Source organism: Benincasa hispida, chromosome 4, assembly GCF_027475165.1.
Source record: "Benincasa hispida cultivar pf3 chromosome 4, pf3_genome.v1.1, whole genome shotgun sequence".
NCBI lineage: Eukaryota > Viridiplantae > Streptophyta > Magnoliopsida > Cucurbitales > Cucurbitaceae > Benincasa > Benincasa hispida.
The window spans coordinates 7550524-7566132 of record NC_143481.1 but is presented as its reverse complement, the minus strand read 5'-3'; the positions used below and the strand labels follow the sequence as shown (position 1 = coordinate 7566132).

The 15609-nt window shown below is 31.7% G+C and overlaps 1 protein-coding gene across 1 annotated transcript; it reads right to left on the bottom strand.

Moving 5' to 3' along the window:
• Positions 1-6125: 6125 nt before the first annotated feature.
• LOC120076554 (patatin-like protein 2) lies at positions 6126-10621 on the bottom strand. The gene is made up of 7 exons (XM_039030419.2): positions 10376-10621; positions 8903-9084; positions 8616-8796; positions 7793-7957; positions 7001-7303; positions 6729-6901; positions 6126-6450 (listed from the first exon to the last, which is right to left on the bottom strand). The coding sequence occupies exons 1-7, from the start codon at positions 10505-10507 to the stop codon at positions 6357-6359; spliced, it is 1230 nt and encodes a 409-aa protein (XP_038886347.1). The 5' UTR covers positions 10508-10621; the 3' UTR covers positions 6126-6356.
• Between the last annotated feature and the right edge of the window lie 4988 nt (positions 10622-15609).

Below are 15609 nucleotides of genomic sequence, written 5' to 3'. Positions count from 1 at the left end.
TTGGAATGGCCTGTCGATTTCATGATCGTTAAAATGGATGACTTTGACGTAGTGTTGGGGATGGAATTCTTACTTGAGCACAAGGTAATACCGATACCCATTGCCAAATAATTAGTGATCACAAGATCTACACCTAGAGTTGTGCATGTCGAGATCAAACAGTTGAATGGGATAAAGATGATTTTGGCCCTCTAGTTGGAGAAGGACCTTACACATGAGTCAGTTGGAACCATGGAAGAGAAAGTCCCTCAAGACATTCTGTGTGTCTTGAAAAAGTGTCGCATTGTCGAGTCGAACAATTTACACACGTCCTTGCCTCCAAAGGAGAGAAGAAGGGAGCCCAGACGCCGAGAGTTCCTACCAGGGACAAAATTCGAGTAAGATTGTGCCTAAGACAGTTTCGATGTCGAGGCCAAAGAGAACATCGCCTTGTGAGCGGCTATAAAGGACCAGTGTAAGTCATTGAAAAGGTTGGGAAAGCCTCTTATTGGGTGCAATTACCATCGTGGATGGAGATTCATCCTATCATCCACGTAAGTAGATTGAAACCCTATCACCTTGACCTTGCTGATGAGCGATGTAGGTTGGTGACCTGTCCACTTGCAACGAGGAAAAAAATGACAAAGGAAGAAGTCAATGAGAGACTTGATGGAAGAAACAATAGAATCGGAAGACCGGGACCAGGTTTAGAAGAGTTCCTAGAGAGGTGGAAAATCCTAAAAGACAGAGAAGTGAAGGAAATAAAACATGAGAATTTCTAGAGCAACGAAATGATCGTTTCAAATTCCACTCGTATTTGAACAACAATAATTACAGTACACAAATGGAAAATAATCGGTCATACACAAAACGAAACTATAACATGCTTTACAAAGATCAATGGAAGAATTATACATACCTTTGAAGACTTATCTTTAAACACCCTCGATCTCGAATGCTTGTACAATCAGCAAGACAGCAATCACGAATGCTCAAACACTATGACTGCAACACTGCACGATCAACGCGACCACGAACACAGCGATCTCCAAGATCGTAAACACAGCGAACGACCTCCAAAAACCTCGAACTATGTCGAGTTGAGTATGACACCACCACAATGGCTACCTTGGTATTCTCGGTGTGAGAATCCAGAAGTGTGGGTTTTGTGTGGACTTAGTTAGAGGAAGAGACTGGAGGAAGAACAATCGTGTAAACGATTGAGCATGTAGGAGATAACAAAGTCTATCGTATAGACGATGCCCAATCGTTTAAAAAATGCTATGCGATCATTTAGCAAAAGCTCCACGATCGTTTAGCTAAAGGCCAACTGAGTGAACTATCATGTAGTGTCACTTCACGATCGTCTAGTCTCTCTTCAGCTGTCGTTTAGTGAATCTAATCCACTTGACAGCATATACGTGAGATCTTTCCGAGAGTGGAAATTCTCACAACTCTTCAACTTACTAATTTTAGGAAAATAGTTTTCCTTTTATCTCACGGTTACCATAAAAACCACCAATAACCTCCCACTTAATTGGTTATTAGAGAAAAAGAGATAATTATCCAATAATATAATTATAAATATACATGATAACCAACTTACCATACTATATTTATTACCTATAGTTTTAAAATTTCATCTCATGAAACATATAAACTATAGCTCTTTTTCTATTCATGGTACTTAATGTAAATCTTGAAGGAACTCTTATTCAAGAGTACCTACGAGCGGAAGTGGATCTTTCCAATTCATTGTGACAAAATTTTCACATATACATTCAAACATACTAAAATGCATTCATAATGCTAAAATATTGACATGCTCAAAAGAACAATAAATAAGAGATCGAGAGATCATACCAGTTGAAGACTTTTTCTTCACAGCAAATCTTGCTTTTGCTGAGATGATAAGCTATTGCTTAGCAAAACCCAATCGTCGAATAGCTTCCACACGAACAGAAGGAAACGGAGATGAAACTACCACTCAGAGCCCTCAGTATTCTTGGAGTGAGAATCCAAAGAGTGGGCTTTGTTCGGATTTGGTAGAGGGAAGGAGGAAAAGAGATCGTGTACAACGATTAAGCAAGTGAGAGATAGGCTCGTCTATTGTATAGACAAAATGCTTGATTGTTTAGGTGAAGTATACGATCGTGTAGGAAAAATGTAAGTGATCGTCTAAATGATCGTGTAGGAAAAATGTAAACGATCGTCTAAACGACCGTGTAGGAAAAGGTAAGCGATCGTCTAAATGATCGTGTAGAAAAACTAAGCGACAGTCTATTCGATCGTTTAGTAAATATCGGGCGCTAAATGATCGCTTAGGAAAAGGTAACTATCGTTTAGTAAATAGCGCGCACAGGTGTAATCGTTAAGCGATCGCTTAGCACTATCATATAGGTAAGCGATCGTTCAGGCACTATCGTATATGCATAGATTTTCTAAGCGATGACACACTTCAACACAATGTCCGCGCATCTCATGCTTAACTCACCGTTAGCTATTTATGTGTCTCAAAGTGATCTTTCAACTTACTTATCCGTTATTAAAACAGAACAGACACTGTCCCATTACCCTTTTAATCGTCCAATTAATAGACAATGAATATGATCACATCACATTCATAACTTATGAATTAATATCATATATTAATCATAGTATTTTTCTTCCACTAGATATAAATCATATTTATATCCAATTTCCTCCAAATTAATGTATCTCATACATAAAGTTAATTATATCATATATAATTAACTAGTTCAATCATATCATATATAATCGAACTCCCTCTTGTCCATTTGAACATTTCAAACTGACCCAAAAACTGACTCTCAACTTATATCCAAGCTACCAAGGGGACCTTATGAACCTATGGCTCGAAGTTCCAAAGGTACGTGAATAGCTGACTAAACTTTTTAGTCACGATATCCATCATCCGGTAACTGCCAAGCATTCTACCAAAGACCAACAGTTGAACTCTTCTTACCATAGATATATTTATATGTCCATTGGATATAACCAATCATCAGTACAATGACCCTTCACAGATGCTCGTAATTACAACAGGCCAATTTATCGTTTTGCCCCTGTAGTTACATTTTACTCTTTAAGTACCATCGATCCCTCTAATGAACAATACAACATAGTCCTACTATGTGTGAGCACCTCTCAGGCTATGAGAAGGTGTATGATGCCACATCATTCAAGCTCCGGGATCAACCCTTAAAAGAGCAATCTATCTACTTACCCCTGCTTCGGGGAAGGAGTGAACTTCATCTTGTGAAGCTGGGTTCCTAACTCCCAAATCAGACGGATCCCCAAAGTGGTAGGTTTGATTCGGCGCTCTGGCCACTCGCACCCATGCAAATCAAAGGACCGCCCTCAATGGCAGGAATTCCCAACTCACTCAGGATTGAGGTCATGTTACCTATGATCATCCTAGTGAAGTGAAGTCTCAGCCATGAACGAAGTTAGATGATGAGACGTTAACACTTCGAGGTCAGGTCTTATACAAACTCTTTGTATAGGACGCTCATGCTCGCATGCCCTCTACACGAATGATCAAGATTAGACCATCTGGGACAAGTCATAACACTTGTAACAATTCCATAAAGCGGGCCGCGTCAGTAGTGTTACCAGGATAAGGTTTTCCTCCTATATTCATATACTACAGACTATTTTGGTTGTCACTTAAGACATGATCCACTTGTATGTCACTACATACATGCTTAAGTTACATAAAGACAACCAGGGATATTAAGTTTATCAGTTTATGGTAAAATAAAAAACATCTAAATATGTAAAGTCAATAAGTGAAGTAAATATCATATATATTAAACATCACAAACATTCTTACAAAGTTGTTTACACACTACAGGACACAAGATTTTAGGGCACAAACCCCAATAAATTTCATTTACACCAATCCTCCACTTGATATATCTCATACACCATACCGATCATATCATATATAATCGAATTATCTCCTGTCAATTTGAACACTTCAAATCAACACTAAGAATTGATTCTCAACTTGAATCCATTGAGCTACCAAGGGGACCTTATGGACCTGTAGCTCGCAGTTTCAACGGTACGTGAATAACTGACTAAACTCTTTAGTCACGAGATCCACCATCCGTTAACTGTCAGGCACTCCACTAAAGACCGACAACTGAACTCTTTTTTCTACAGATATATTATGTGTCCATATCAACCAATCAACAGTACGATAACCCTTCACAGATTACTCGTAAGTACAGCTGGGCCAATAACCGTTATGCCCCTATAGTTACATCTAACTCCTTAAGTACCACTGATTCCTCTAATAAACATAAGTCATAGTTCTACTATGAATGAGTCCTCTCTACCAAAGAGAAGTTGTGGACACTATGTTCAAGCTCCGGAATCAGCCTTTAAGAGAGTAATCTATCTATTTACCCCTGCTTTGGGGAAGGCTTCAGAGAAGGAGTGAATTCCATCTTGTGTAATTGAGTTCCCAGCTCCCAAATCAGACAAGTCCCTAAAAAGGTAGGTATGTTGAATTAGCAATCTGGCCACTCTCACCGATACTAATCAAAGAACTGCCCTTAAAGGCAAGAGTTTCCAAAACATTTAGGATTGAGGTCATGTCACCTATGGTCGTTTAGGTGAGATGTAAGTCTCTAGTATCAATGGCGTTATATACAGAAACTAGTCATCTCATGGTCCAGTCTTATACAAACTTTTTGTATAGGACACCCCCGCTCGTATGTTTCCACATGAATGGTCAGAATCTATCATCTGTAATAGTTCACAACACTTGCAAACCTTTACAAACTGGGTCGTATCCGTAGTGTTACAAGGATCAGGAATCCCTCCTTAATCCTTATACTACAGACCTATTTAGGTTATCGCTTAAGGCATGATTTACTTGTATATTTCATATACATGCTTAAGTTTTTATATAATAATCATGGAGCTTTGTTTATTGGATATAGGTAAATGCCAAATAAAATAACTCTTATTTTATTCATAACAATGTGTACAGATTACAAACTATGAGACTCTGGGAGAATTAGGACACCAATCCCAATAAGAAGTTCGTTGGGAGCGCGTAGAAGACCTCAAGGCAACTACTCAAACAATTTGCTAAGTTCTAGTAGAGTTAGTCGATGAGGACGTAAACCAATCGAGTAGGGGAAAATGTCACGGTCATGCTTGTCCAAGGTGTGTTGCCCATGCCCGCAGTCCACCTCCATCCCTTTTTACCATGCTTTCATCCTATGTACTTTTCTTAGTGTATGACCGCTCGCCCATTTCCATATGCAAGGGTGGCGGATATGGTTTTGTTCAGGATGCACTATATGGGGTTAAGACTAATCATCATATCCTCATATCAGTAAGTTGTATGCTATAAAGTCGTGTTGTTGCTTATTTCTTTCTAACTATATGATTGATCTTCATTACTTAATCATGCTTTCAAACATTTGCGAAAACCTTTTCCTCTAAACCGGTTTTTTAAAACCGTTTCTAAAAAACGGGGATGGAGGTTGTGAAAAACACCCATTGTGCCATCGGCTATTCGAATTTGGATTGGCTGACTTGTTCGAGGGCAAAAACAAGTGTCGCCCAATCGCCTTAAGAACTTTATGAGGGTGTGATTGTGACACGCCGCGGACAAGGATCCGGTTGGAAACGGTACGATTCGGCTGGAAACGGCACACTGTGCACTAGGTTGACGACGGACCTGAGCTGGGCACACCAATATGGGTCGACGACGCTTGAAACTGGATCGATGACGCTCGGATTTTGGTTGATGGATCTAGACACTCAAATGCAATAATTCGACGATGGAAAACAGAGGCTGAGTCGACGACGCTTAGGGTTATGAAAGAAGATGCCCTCAACATCAATTCTAGGTGGAGATGAACCCACAAATGACAAATGACGCCGTTGATTCCCTATTTGGGCTCGGATACCATGTTAATAGTGTATTTCTCAAAGATATATTGTACAACAGTATATAGGAGGTATAAATACAATATAAACAAGACCAAAAATAGAACCTAGAATAACTCTAGCCAAAGATACCAAGTACAGAGAGAATTATACCTTCACAAAAAAATAAGTAAAAAGATGATTAAAGAAAAGAGATTAGAGACAAATAATTGGTTAACTTTATTATTTTATTTTAATCAAATCCAAGAGAAATAACAATCAAATGCCACACTCAACATTTTTCTAATCCCTGGTGGGATCTATTAAAAGAATGTAAATAATATAAAGATGAGTGCTATAATATTATTGCACAAGTCTCATTTTTTTTTTAATGCATACTTGTTTGCACCCCAATTTATTTTGTTTATAAAACAGATTTTAATGATGTTAATTAAATCTCATTATTTGACGCTTGCAGTTGGTGTTTCAGCAGCCTTTCCATGGGGAGACCTTGTATGGCGAAGCCGCCTTTCTGTGGACAGCAATTTTGCGAACCTGCATTAAATATACACACAAATCTTGTGAATTGTAATTAAAAATTTTAATCCTATTTTAATCTCAGAATTAAAAATCTCTAGAATTGTAATTTAAAATTTTACAACTAATATATAATTTTTTTTATTTAAAGTATGTTTCAGTCCCTAAATTTTGAATCTTATTTTATTTTGATCTCTAAATTTTTAAAAGTGTTTGTTTTTAGTCTCTATATTTTTAAAATAGACATTTTTATAGGACCAAAATAGAACAAATTTAAACTTTATTTATTTATTTACCTTCTGAGAGCTTGTTCATTTGTTTCTGAAGTACAAGATTGAAAGACACCCGTCTCCAAATTCACTCTTGAAACTGGTTTCTTCAACAATTTTTCACCAACTTCAACAAGATCATTCAAGTTCTTCTTCGTAGCTATGTCCACTGAGGATATAACTCCACTTAATGTATCATCCTAACACATTTTCCATTTTTTAAATTAACTCATTTTGTTTCTTGATATAAAATAACTAATTAATTAAACACAGTTGAAGAAAAAGAAAACCTAAATTACCTGAATTCGAAGGTAGTTATGTTCACAATGAAGAGCTTTAAAAACCACAGAAAGATGATAGTCCACCATATCTGAACTCGAATTCGAAAACACGTCGATGATCGGCGTGGAACCTCCGGCCGTGAGCCACTGCAACAACCCCCACTTCGCCGCCTTCTCCGACGTGTATTTCATTTCGTCTTTAGGGGAGCCTGTCCCCAAAGATATAACTAAAAACCTTGAATAATCAGTTGGTTTTATAGCAAAGAAATCTGGGTTCCCTTTTAATGCCTCCTTTGTCACTTCACCAATAGCCAACAAAGTCTGCAATTTATTTTTTTTTTTTTCCAATTATGTTAGATTTTATGAAAACATCTAAAATAATATTAGAGAAATTTTCATAGAAAAAATGTCAAACTATTTACAGAAATAACAAAAAAAATTACTGATAGACACTGGTCAAAGTCTATCAACCTCTATCAATGATAGATTTGTATCAGTTTCTATCACTGATAGACTTCTATCAGTTTCTATCATTGATAGACACTGATAGACTTTTATCAGCATCCATCAGTGATAAACTTTTATCAATTTCTATCACTGATAGACACATATAGGCTTCTATCAACATTTATAAGTGATAGACTTGTATCGGTTTCTATCACTGTTCGATAATGATAGACTTCTATCAGCGTCTATCTATGATAATATTAATAACAATGTCTATCACAACCATAATTAAATTTTGCTTTTGTGTAAATGTTTTCCCTTATTTGTCTACTTTTTAAATCTCCCATGATATTATATACATACCGGATTATTTGCAGCAACGCCACCATCAACGAGGTTAAATTCCCTAACCGTACCAGTGGCGACATCTTGAGTTTTGAAGTAATGAGCAGGAAGGTAAGTGGGTGCAGCTGAAGTCGAAATGCATATGTCGGAGATAGCAGCATTCAAATCAGGTTGGTTCTTGAGCTGGAAAAAAAAACCGTTAGATTTTGAAAAAAAAAATATTATTATTCGCTACAATAATGAGTATAGAGATGAAGGGTATGTTTGGGATTGTCACATTAAAGTTATCGAGGATCCCACGTGAAAAATCAAGGATCTTGCAATTTTTATAAGATACATGTTATTTATTTCATTGTTAATTGGTTTTGAAATGTAAAATCATGTATATAAAATGATATTAAGTCCCATGAAATTTAAACAAACATTCAGCCCAAAAACAAAAATTGAAATCCTATCTCAAGGGATATATCGAGGATCTCATGTCAAAAATGAAAAGACTTTACAATCTTTATAAAATACTTAATAAAAATCACTTTGAAACATGTTTAAAATCATTCCATACTAGTTCAATGTTTTATTTTATGATTGTAAACATGAGTTTCATACATATAATTGATTTTTGTTGATTAGTGACATATTTCAAAAATGTTTTTTTTTATTTCAAAAGTGATTTTAACCATTTTCAAAATCACACTAAAACTTAATCCTCCTACATTTAAATATTTTATTAGACCATAAAATAAAAAAAAAAATTTGTTGTTCTTCTCTTATTATTTTGATGGTCTCTTCGAATAATTTCTCTAGAAATTTGAGGTAAAAAGCAAGAGTGAAAATGTGAAACCTCGTAGGTAGAGAAGATGGTGGGTTGAAGGAGCTTGATGTCGAAAGTGGGAATAACAATATTAGTCAAAGTTTGGTTTAATTTTGTATCTCCAAGTTTTTCCTTGACAAGATTATGGAGATACTTTCCATTGTACTTTGGACCCGACAGGGCCTTAATGATCTTTGCTAGCGCCAGAGATCTGCCAAAACATGAATATAAATCGTATGATTATTACCTTAGAAAATTATTGTTTTTTTTTTCTTTTTAACGTTATTTAAGATTAATGTAGGGATAAAAAAAATGACCTTGCTTGGGGAAAGATTTTAGGAGAGTGATTAAGGTAGAATTCTTTGATATCTTTAGCTGAAAATAAGGGACGGTTGTTTTGATTTGGAGTAGTTAACATGGCTGTCACCAGTCCACCTGTACTTGTCCCAGCAATTACGTCGAAATAGTCCGCAATTCTTGCATCCTCACCATCGAGTTTCTACACACATCAATTTAGTGCGTTAATTGGAAAAAAAAACATAATGGTAATTGATTTTAATCACTGAGGTGAATGCACAACAGGACCTTTTAGACTATCTACATTGTTATAATTTTAAATCACTGATTGACTTACAATCTTAAGCTAATAAATGAAGGGAAATTTGATATTATATCATATAATACAATTGACACGTATTTCTTTCTTTTTTGTTGATGGTTTAAATTCTCATATTATTATTCATGATACTTTTTGCTTTTTTTAATGTGATTTAAAAGGTGTTAGAATTTTCGTTCAAGTTTAAAAACATTTCAAATGGTAGATAAAAAAGAAGTCAAGTTTTACTCATGAACCTTGTTAAGTTATTGCATAAACTTTTTTACGTAAACTTTCAATTTTTCCAAATTTCATCCCAAAATTAGATAAAAGCTAAGTGTTACAATTTTTACGTTGACTAATTTTCGTTAGGAAATTCATTTAAAAAAAAAAAAGAAAAAACCTCACATATGTTTTCAATAAATTCTAAGACGTGTGTAGTACAAATTTAATAAGAATCCAAGAAAATTGGCATTAGAGTGCTGACATTTTTTTTTCTTTATTGTGAATTTTAACAAGGCTATTCAATAAAAAATGTATACATAAATCAAATTAAATTTGAATAAGTGCGGGGTGAATTATATCAGAAAAAAATGAATAGAGGATCATAGAAATGGCAGCTATTTAACTAAATTTATGGTTTAATTTGATGAAATAATTAAAAGTTTATGATAAAAGTTGATACAACACAAATTTAGAGATGAAATTTTAATTTCATCGAATAAAAAACATAATAAACACTGATAACATCACATCAATCCTTTAAAGTTAAAACATCTCTTTCATGTCACCAAGCATAATTACAAGTTTTTGAATTTCTTAATTTAAAATTAACATGAAAAATGTTTGGATGCTCTCAAAGTTGCATCTATCTTTGTGCATTTCAAGAGGCTATCCAATAAAAAACTGTCACGTGATAATTTTTGTATGTTGTTTTAAAAGATATTTTTAAAAGTTTTTATTTTGTGTGTAAAAGTGGAGAGTATGAAATTAGGTGCAACTTGCACCTAATCATTGTTCAGTTAACAAATAAATAAATGACTCATGCAATCTTTATTGAGATGCACTCATTTTTTATTTTATACATTTCACTATCAACCACTCTGTTCAAAAAATAATTAAAATGTTTTTTAAAAAAGAGAAAATTTTAATAATTAAACTGATTTAATGAGATACATAAAGATAGATATCATACCTGAAGTTCGGACTCCAAGAAGTTGAGGATGGTTCCAGGGATAAGCCCTCGGATTCCACCTCCATCAATACTTAGTACTGTAATTAGGTTTCCAAACATCGGAGGCTGCAAAGGAATGTTTGTTGAATCCATAAAAATAAATATTCAAAAATCAAGGGACTTGGATTGAAAAAAAAAATTAGCTCAAGAGTTTGCTTTTGTAAATATATTTGCACTGCCAAAAGGATTTGAGAGCAAATATCTATAATTTTTTGGGACATTGTGTTGAGGTATTTATAGAATTCCTCAACTATGTATAATGCTTGAACAAGGTGAAATGGTCAGAGGAAGTTTGAATGTTTATAATGTTGGAATAAAGGGATAAGCTTCCAACCCATTCATATAGCAGCCACATGACTTATATTTTTGTTCTTCTTATTTACCATGTACTATTGAATATAAATAATTATGAGCAACTTTCCTATGTTAACTAAATAACCATCATTGTAATTAAGTTTAATCCATATAAAAATATTAACATGGTTTTATTTTAAAAAAAAAAGCCTAATAGACCTCGAATTATAAGTTTAAGTATATTAATTAAACTAGATTCATATTAACGTATTATCTTTCTAAAGGATTATTGACAATTTTATTATACATCAAATTTAATATCTATGGTAAGTAGATAAATTTGAAACTTAGGACTTAATATTTTTTTAAATCAAACCCAAAAACTTAAGATAAAGGCAAATTTATATATGGTAATTGCAACATATAACATTTTTATGAATAATAATCAAGTGTATAATAGTATTTTTAAAAAATTACAAATATAGCAAAGTCTACGATAACCAGCGATATGGTCTATCATATCCATTTAATTAAGGGCTTGAACATAAGACCTCCTTGGACCATCCAATACTATATTTGGTAGGATTATAAGGAGTGTAAGGTCCATTGGTTTTTCCAATGTGAGATTCTCTAACATGCCCCCTTAAGATGGTGCCTTTTTTGAGTTCATCATTCTTGATCGGATCACAATTTCTTTCTTTTTATTGAACCGAATACCCATTTAAGCTTTATGAACTCTGATATCATTTTAAATTACTAATTGATCCAAAAACTTAAATTAATGAATAAAGATAATTTTAATTATATATCACTAACAATATTGACATAAGAAAAGAATGAGGAAATTATATAGTAGAAATTAAAGTTGTGAAATTTAACTCTTAGCTGACGTGTTCTAAAAATTAGTTTGCATCATAAATTTAGTAATCAATTAATGATATGATTCGTGTACGAAACAAATTCCAGCTGCCAATACTTGGATAATGGTGCATGAAAAAACTATTTTCAAGTTTCATAGCGAGTTGTGTTAATCCTCATTTGAGAGAGTGGAAAATGATATTTCTAATATTAAAAAAACGTTAGAAATAGACCAAGTTGGGCACTTAGAAAATTCAACTCCTCATTGTATATTAATGTTTCAATTCGACCTTATGACTTAAAATTCTTACGTTCATTCATCTATTTTATCATATTCTTTCATTTCTGAATCTTTAATCAACTTCAAGCTCAATCCAATCATTTAAATATTGGAATGAACAAAACAAATATATTTGACTCAATTTTTTTATATGTTGAAATAATGGTAATATACTTAGCGATTATAACAGTTAAAATTATTATATTTTCATTAGAATTGAAGGTTCAAATTTTCATAGACTAGATACATTTGTTATATAATAAAATAAATATAAGTTTGTAATATATTATCCATATTAATTTGTATGTCAAAAAATGTTATGAAGTGCATGTTTTCAACATGCCTTCATTAAAGTTTTTAAAGATTCATCATTATAAAAGAGGTTACTTAGAATCATGATTGTGATACTTTCTTTAGCAAATTATATATATAATTTCATGATTTCTAATTTAGATAAATCGTAGCTTGGTTAAATAAAATACCAAATTATTACCATTTAAAAAATGGGATGATTTTATCTTTTCGTCGTTTTTTAATTAAGAAGAGAAACAGAAAAAGAAAAATCTTCTAATGATTATAAAAAATTAACTTTAGAGCATGTCATGATTTACAGATGCATATTAAAGGAACACACGAAATCCAAAGATTTTTTTTCTTTTTAATAAAAAGTCTAAAAGAATAAATAATTTATTTTGATATCCATCATTAAATAGACGCAAAAATTTTGAAAATTATTTTAAAGGATAAAATTATCAAAAATATTTATAAATAATAGTAAAATATTACCACATATCTGTGATAGATCGCGACAAACTATTATATGTGTCTATCATAACACAGAAAGACATAGATAGTAGCTTATCACAATCCATTGCATATAAATAGTGAAATTTTGCTATATTTATAAATAATTTGATTCATTTTCTTATATTTAAAAACAATCAAAACTTTAAAATTGTTTTATAATAATCATTTGGTTTTTGGTTTTTGGTTTTTAAAAATTAAGTTTACTTTTCTCACAATTTCTTAATTATGATTTTCCATCTTTCTTGAGCAAACAATTGAATTTTTGCCAAATTAATCTAAAACACAAAAAGTAAAATAAAATAAAATAAAATTTGGCTAGTTTGGACTTTATAAGCTCTAATACTATATTATATTAGATGATATAAGGCTCCATCTCAAAATTAATTAGTAATAAGAGGAGTAATCCATTTATCTTATAAATATTGTAAGATGCATTGATTTTTTTAGTGTGGCATCCTCAACCTCTAACGCAAAACAAAAAAATCGATCGGTGCAAGCAGTATATATGTTTTTCAATTTTCAAAAACCAAAAATAATTAACAATTCGAATAATTACGTAACATAACCTTAATTAGTTAGTTTAATTAGTTGAATCATACATTTTTGTGGGAAGGTACAATGAAACTGAAAGAACATCCAAAGCCAACTTCCCTGGAAATTCCATAACACAAATCTTCAAGAATGTTGAAAAGAACAATACAAAAGCAGTTTCGGTCAACCAAAGAAACGTCTTTTATCTTTTATCTTTTAAATTTTATTTTTAGTTTAAAAAATTTAACAAGAATCGTGCGTGGATTATCGATATTTTATTTTATTACTTCAAATTGGAAAACGCAAAAAGCAGTTCGTCATCGTATAATTAAAATAATAGTTTTCAATCATCACGAATTCGCTTAATAATAGTGGAAACATAAAAAATAATAATAATAATAATAATCAAAAGACCTAAGATTTAATATCATATGAGTTATCTTGACATCTAAAGGATCATTTATTTTTTAAAAAAATATAGATAACCGAAATCTTACATGCGTGAAATTATAAATATTAGGAATTATAGATGTTGACATTTTTAAATTACCATATTTATTTTGTAGGAGTATTTTTTAGATATTTATAAATATTTTGATAACTAATTTTTTTAGTAGAGATTTTTATTTGAAAATGTCTTAAATTTATATAAAGTTTAAAGGATGTCCTTATGACTATTTATTTTATAATTAATATGATATAATTTGAACTTATATAACATTTTTGTTTCTATCAATTTGAATTTCTTTTAAAATTAATACTTTTTATATTATTTTTATATGTTATTTTTTACAACAAAATAATGTACCATAATTTAAAAGTTTTTATAAAATAAATATAAATTTGAATATATTGCTAAAAAATATTAAGAATTATGATATGACTAAAAATATATGATACACAAGTTGACAGTATTTAATTCAATTATATAATGTAAATTAAGATTAAGATATATATATATATATATATATATATATATATAATAAAAGGGAAAGACAAAAATGTAAAATGGAGATGTGCTCAACTCAAGAATCTATAAAACTCATGTTTGAGGAGGGCATCCAAAACTCTTTAGATGCCTTCCGTGCAGGCATTTTAGGATACCAAAAAATCTTTAGATGTTGGAGCATCTTACAATACCTTAAAACAAACACGATAATTCAGATACCCACGAAACAAACTATTCCTAAATATTATAAAGACAGGTGGATTGTCCTGTAAGATTAATCGAGATGCACGTAAATTGACCCGGACACTTACGGATGTAAAAAATAAATTAATTAAAATAATAGTTTTCGAACACAAAAAGCCATCAGCAAACATCATGAACCAAAACGAATCTGCGTCCTGTCGTTTTCGATTTGATAAACCCTACAACGAATTATCCAATTTTCTAAATTGTTGCATACGTTTCATTTTAATACATTCCAATAACACAAATAGCCACCTTTTCCTCAAAAAACCTCTATTGATTCAATTCCAAAGCTTCAATCCCTTATAAAAATTTATTTGTTTTACAATAACGAAATTCCAAGTCTAAAGCCTCCATTTGAAGTTAAGAGTTTTTTAAATCAATGCGTTTAAAAAAAGGGTTTGAAGAATAATTTAAATTTTCTTTAAAATGAGGGATAGTCAATTCATGAAACAACTTGGACCATTGTGAAGTGTGGTTTGTTTGGTAGAGATAACGATCCTTCGTTTATCTCCACTTTGAACATAAACCGTCATAACTTTGCTATTGGTTTCACCCAGAAAACTCCATATTAATGGAGATGGTTATTCTCACTTATATACCCATGATCATCTTTTTATTTAACCAATGTGGGATTTTGGTCGTATTCTCAGCAATTTTTATATGTTTCTCACCTACGCCCCGACCAAGAATGAAAATATCCATTGACATATTGATATATTCATATAGATTGCCAACATCTTTTATAAATGTTCGTAAAACATAAAAAATCATTTATTTAGTCCAATATGAATATGAATGCAAATAGATATTCGTAATTTAGTTTGGGAGAAAATAATTTAATTATTAATTTAATATATTTTATAAATTTCGTGACTTACAAAAATATTCGTCAATATCGATACTTTATCCATAAATCTATCGATATATCCAGTAATATTAAAATTTTTATATCAATATTTTAATTCTTGGCATCAAAGAAGTATTCTATTTATTAAACAAAAGTAGTAGATATTGTCTTAATTTCTACCTAATAAAGTTATATCTATATATTTGGTATATATATATATATATATATTTCTACCAAATACATGTAGAAGTTGTTATAAAATAAAGAGAAATTATTTCAAATGATAAAACTGTTGAAAATATTTACAAGATATAGTAAAATTTTAGAACTATCAAGGATAGACGTTGATAGACACTGATAGAACTATCCGTGTCTATCAGTGA

Bases quoted from the DNA above. Each gene is read 5' to 3' on its own strand.
- LOC120076554 (XM_039030419.2), bottom strand. From the start codon at position 10,507: ATGGATTCAACAAACATTCCTTTGCAGCCTCCGATGTTTGGAAACCTA. The intron at 9,085-10,375 runs GTATGATATCTA...TGATGTGTGTAG, and splicing joins TCTTGGAGTCCGAACTTCAG to AAACTCGATGGTGAGGATGC. The intron at 8,797-8,902 runs GTCATTTTTTTT...ATGTTTTGGCAG, and splicing joins AAAATCTTTCCCCAAGCAAG to ATCTCTGGCGCTAGCAAAGA.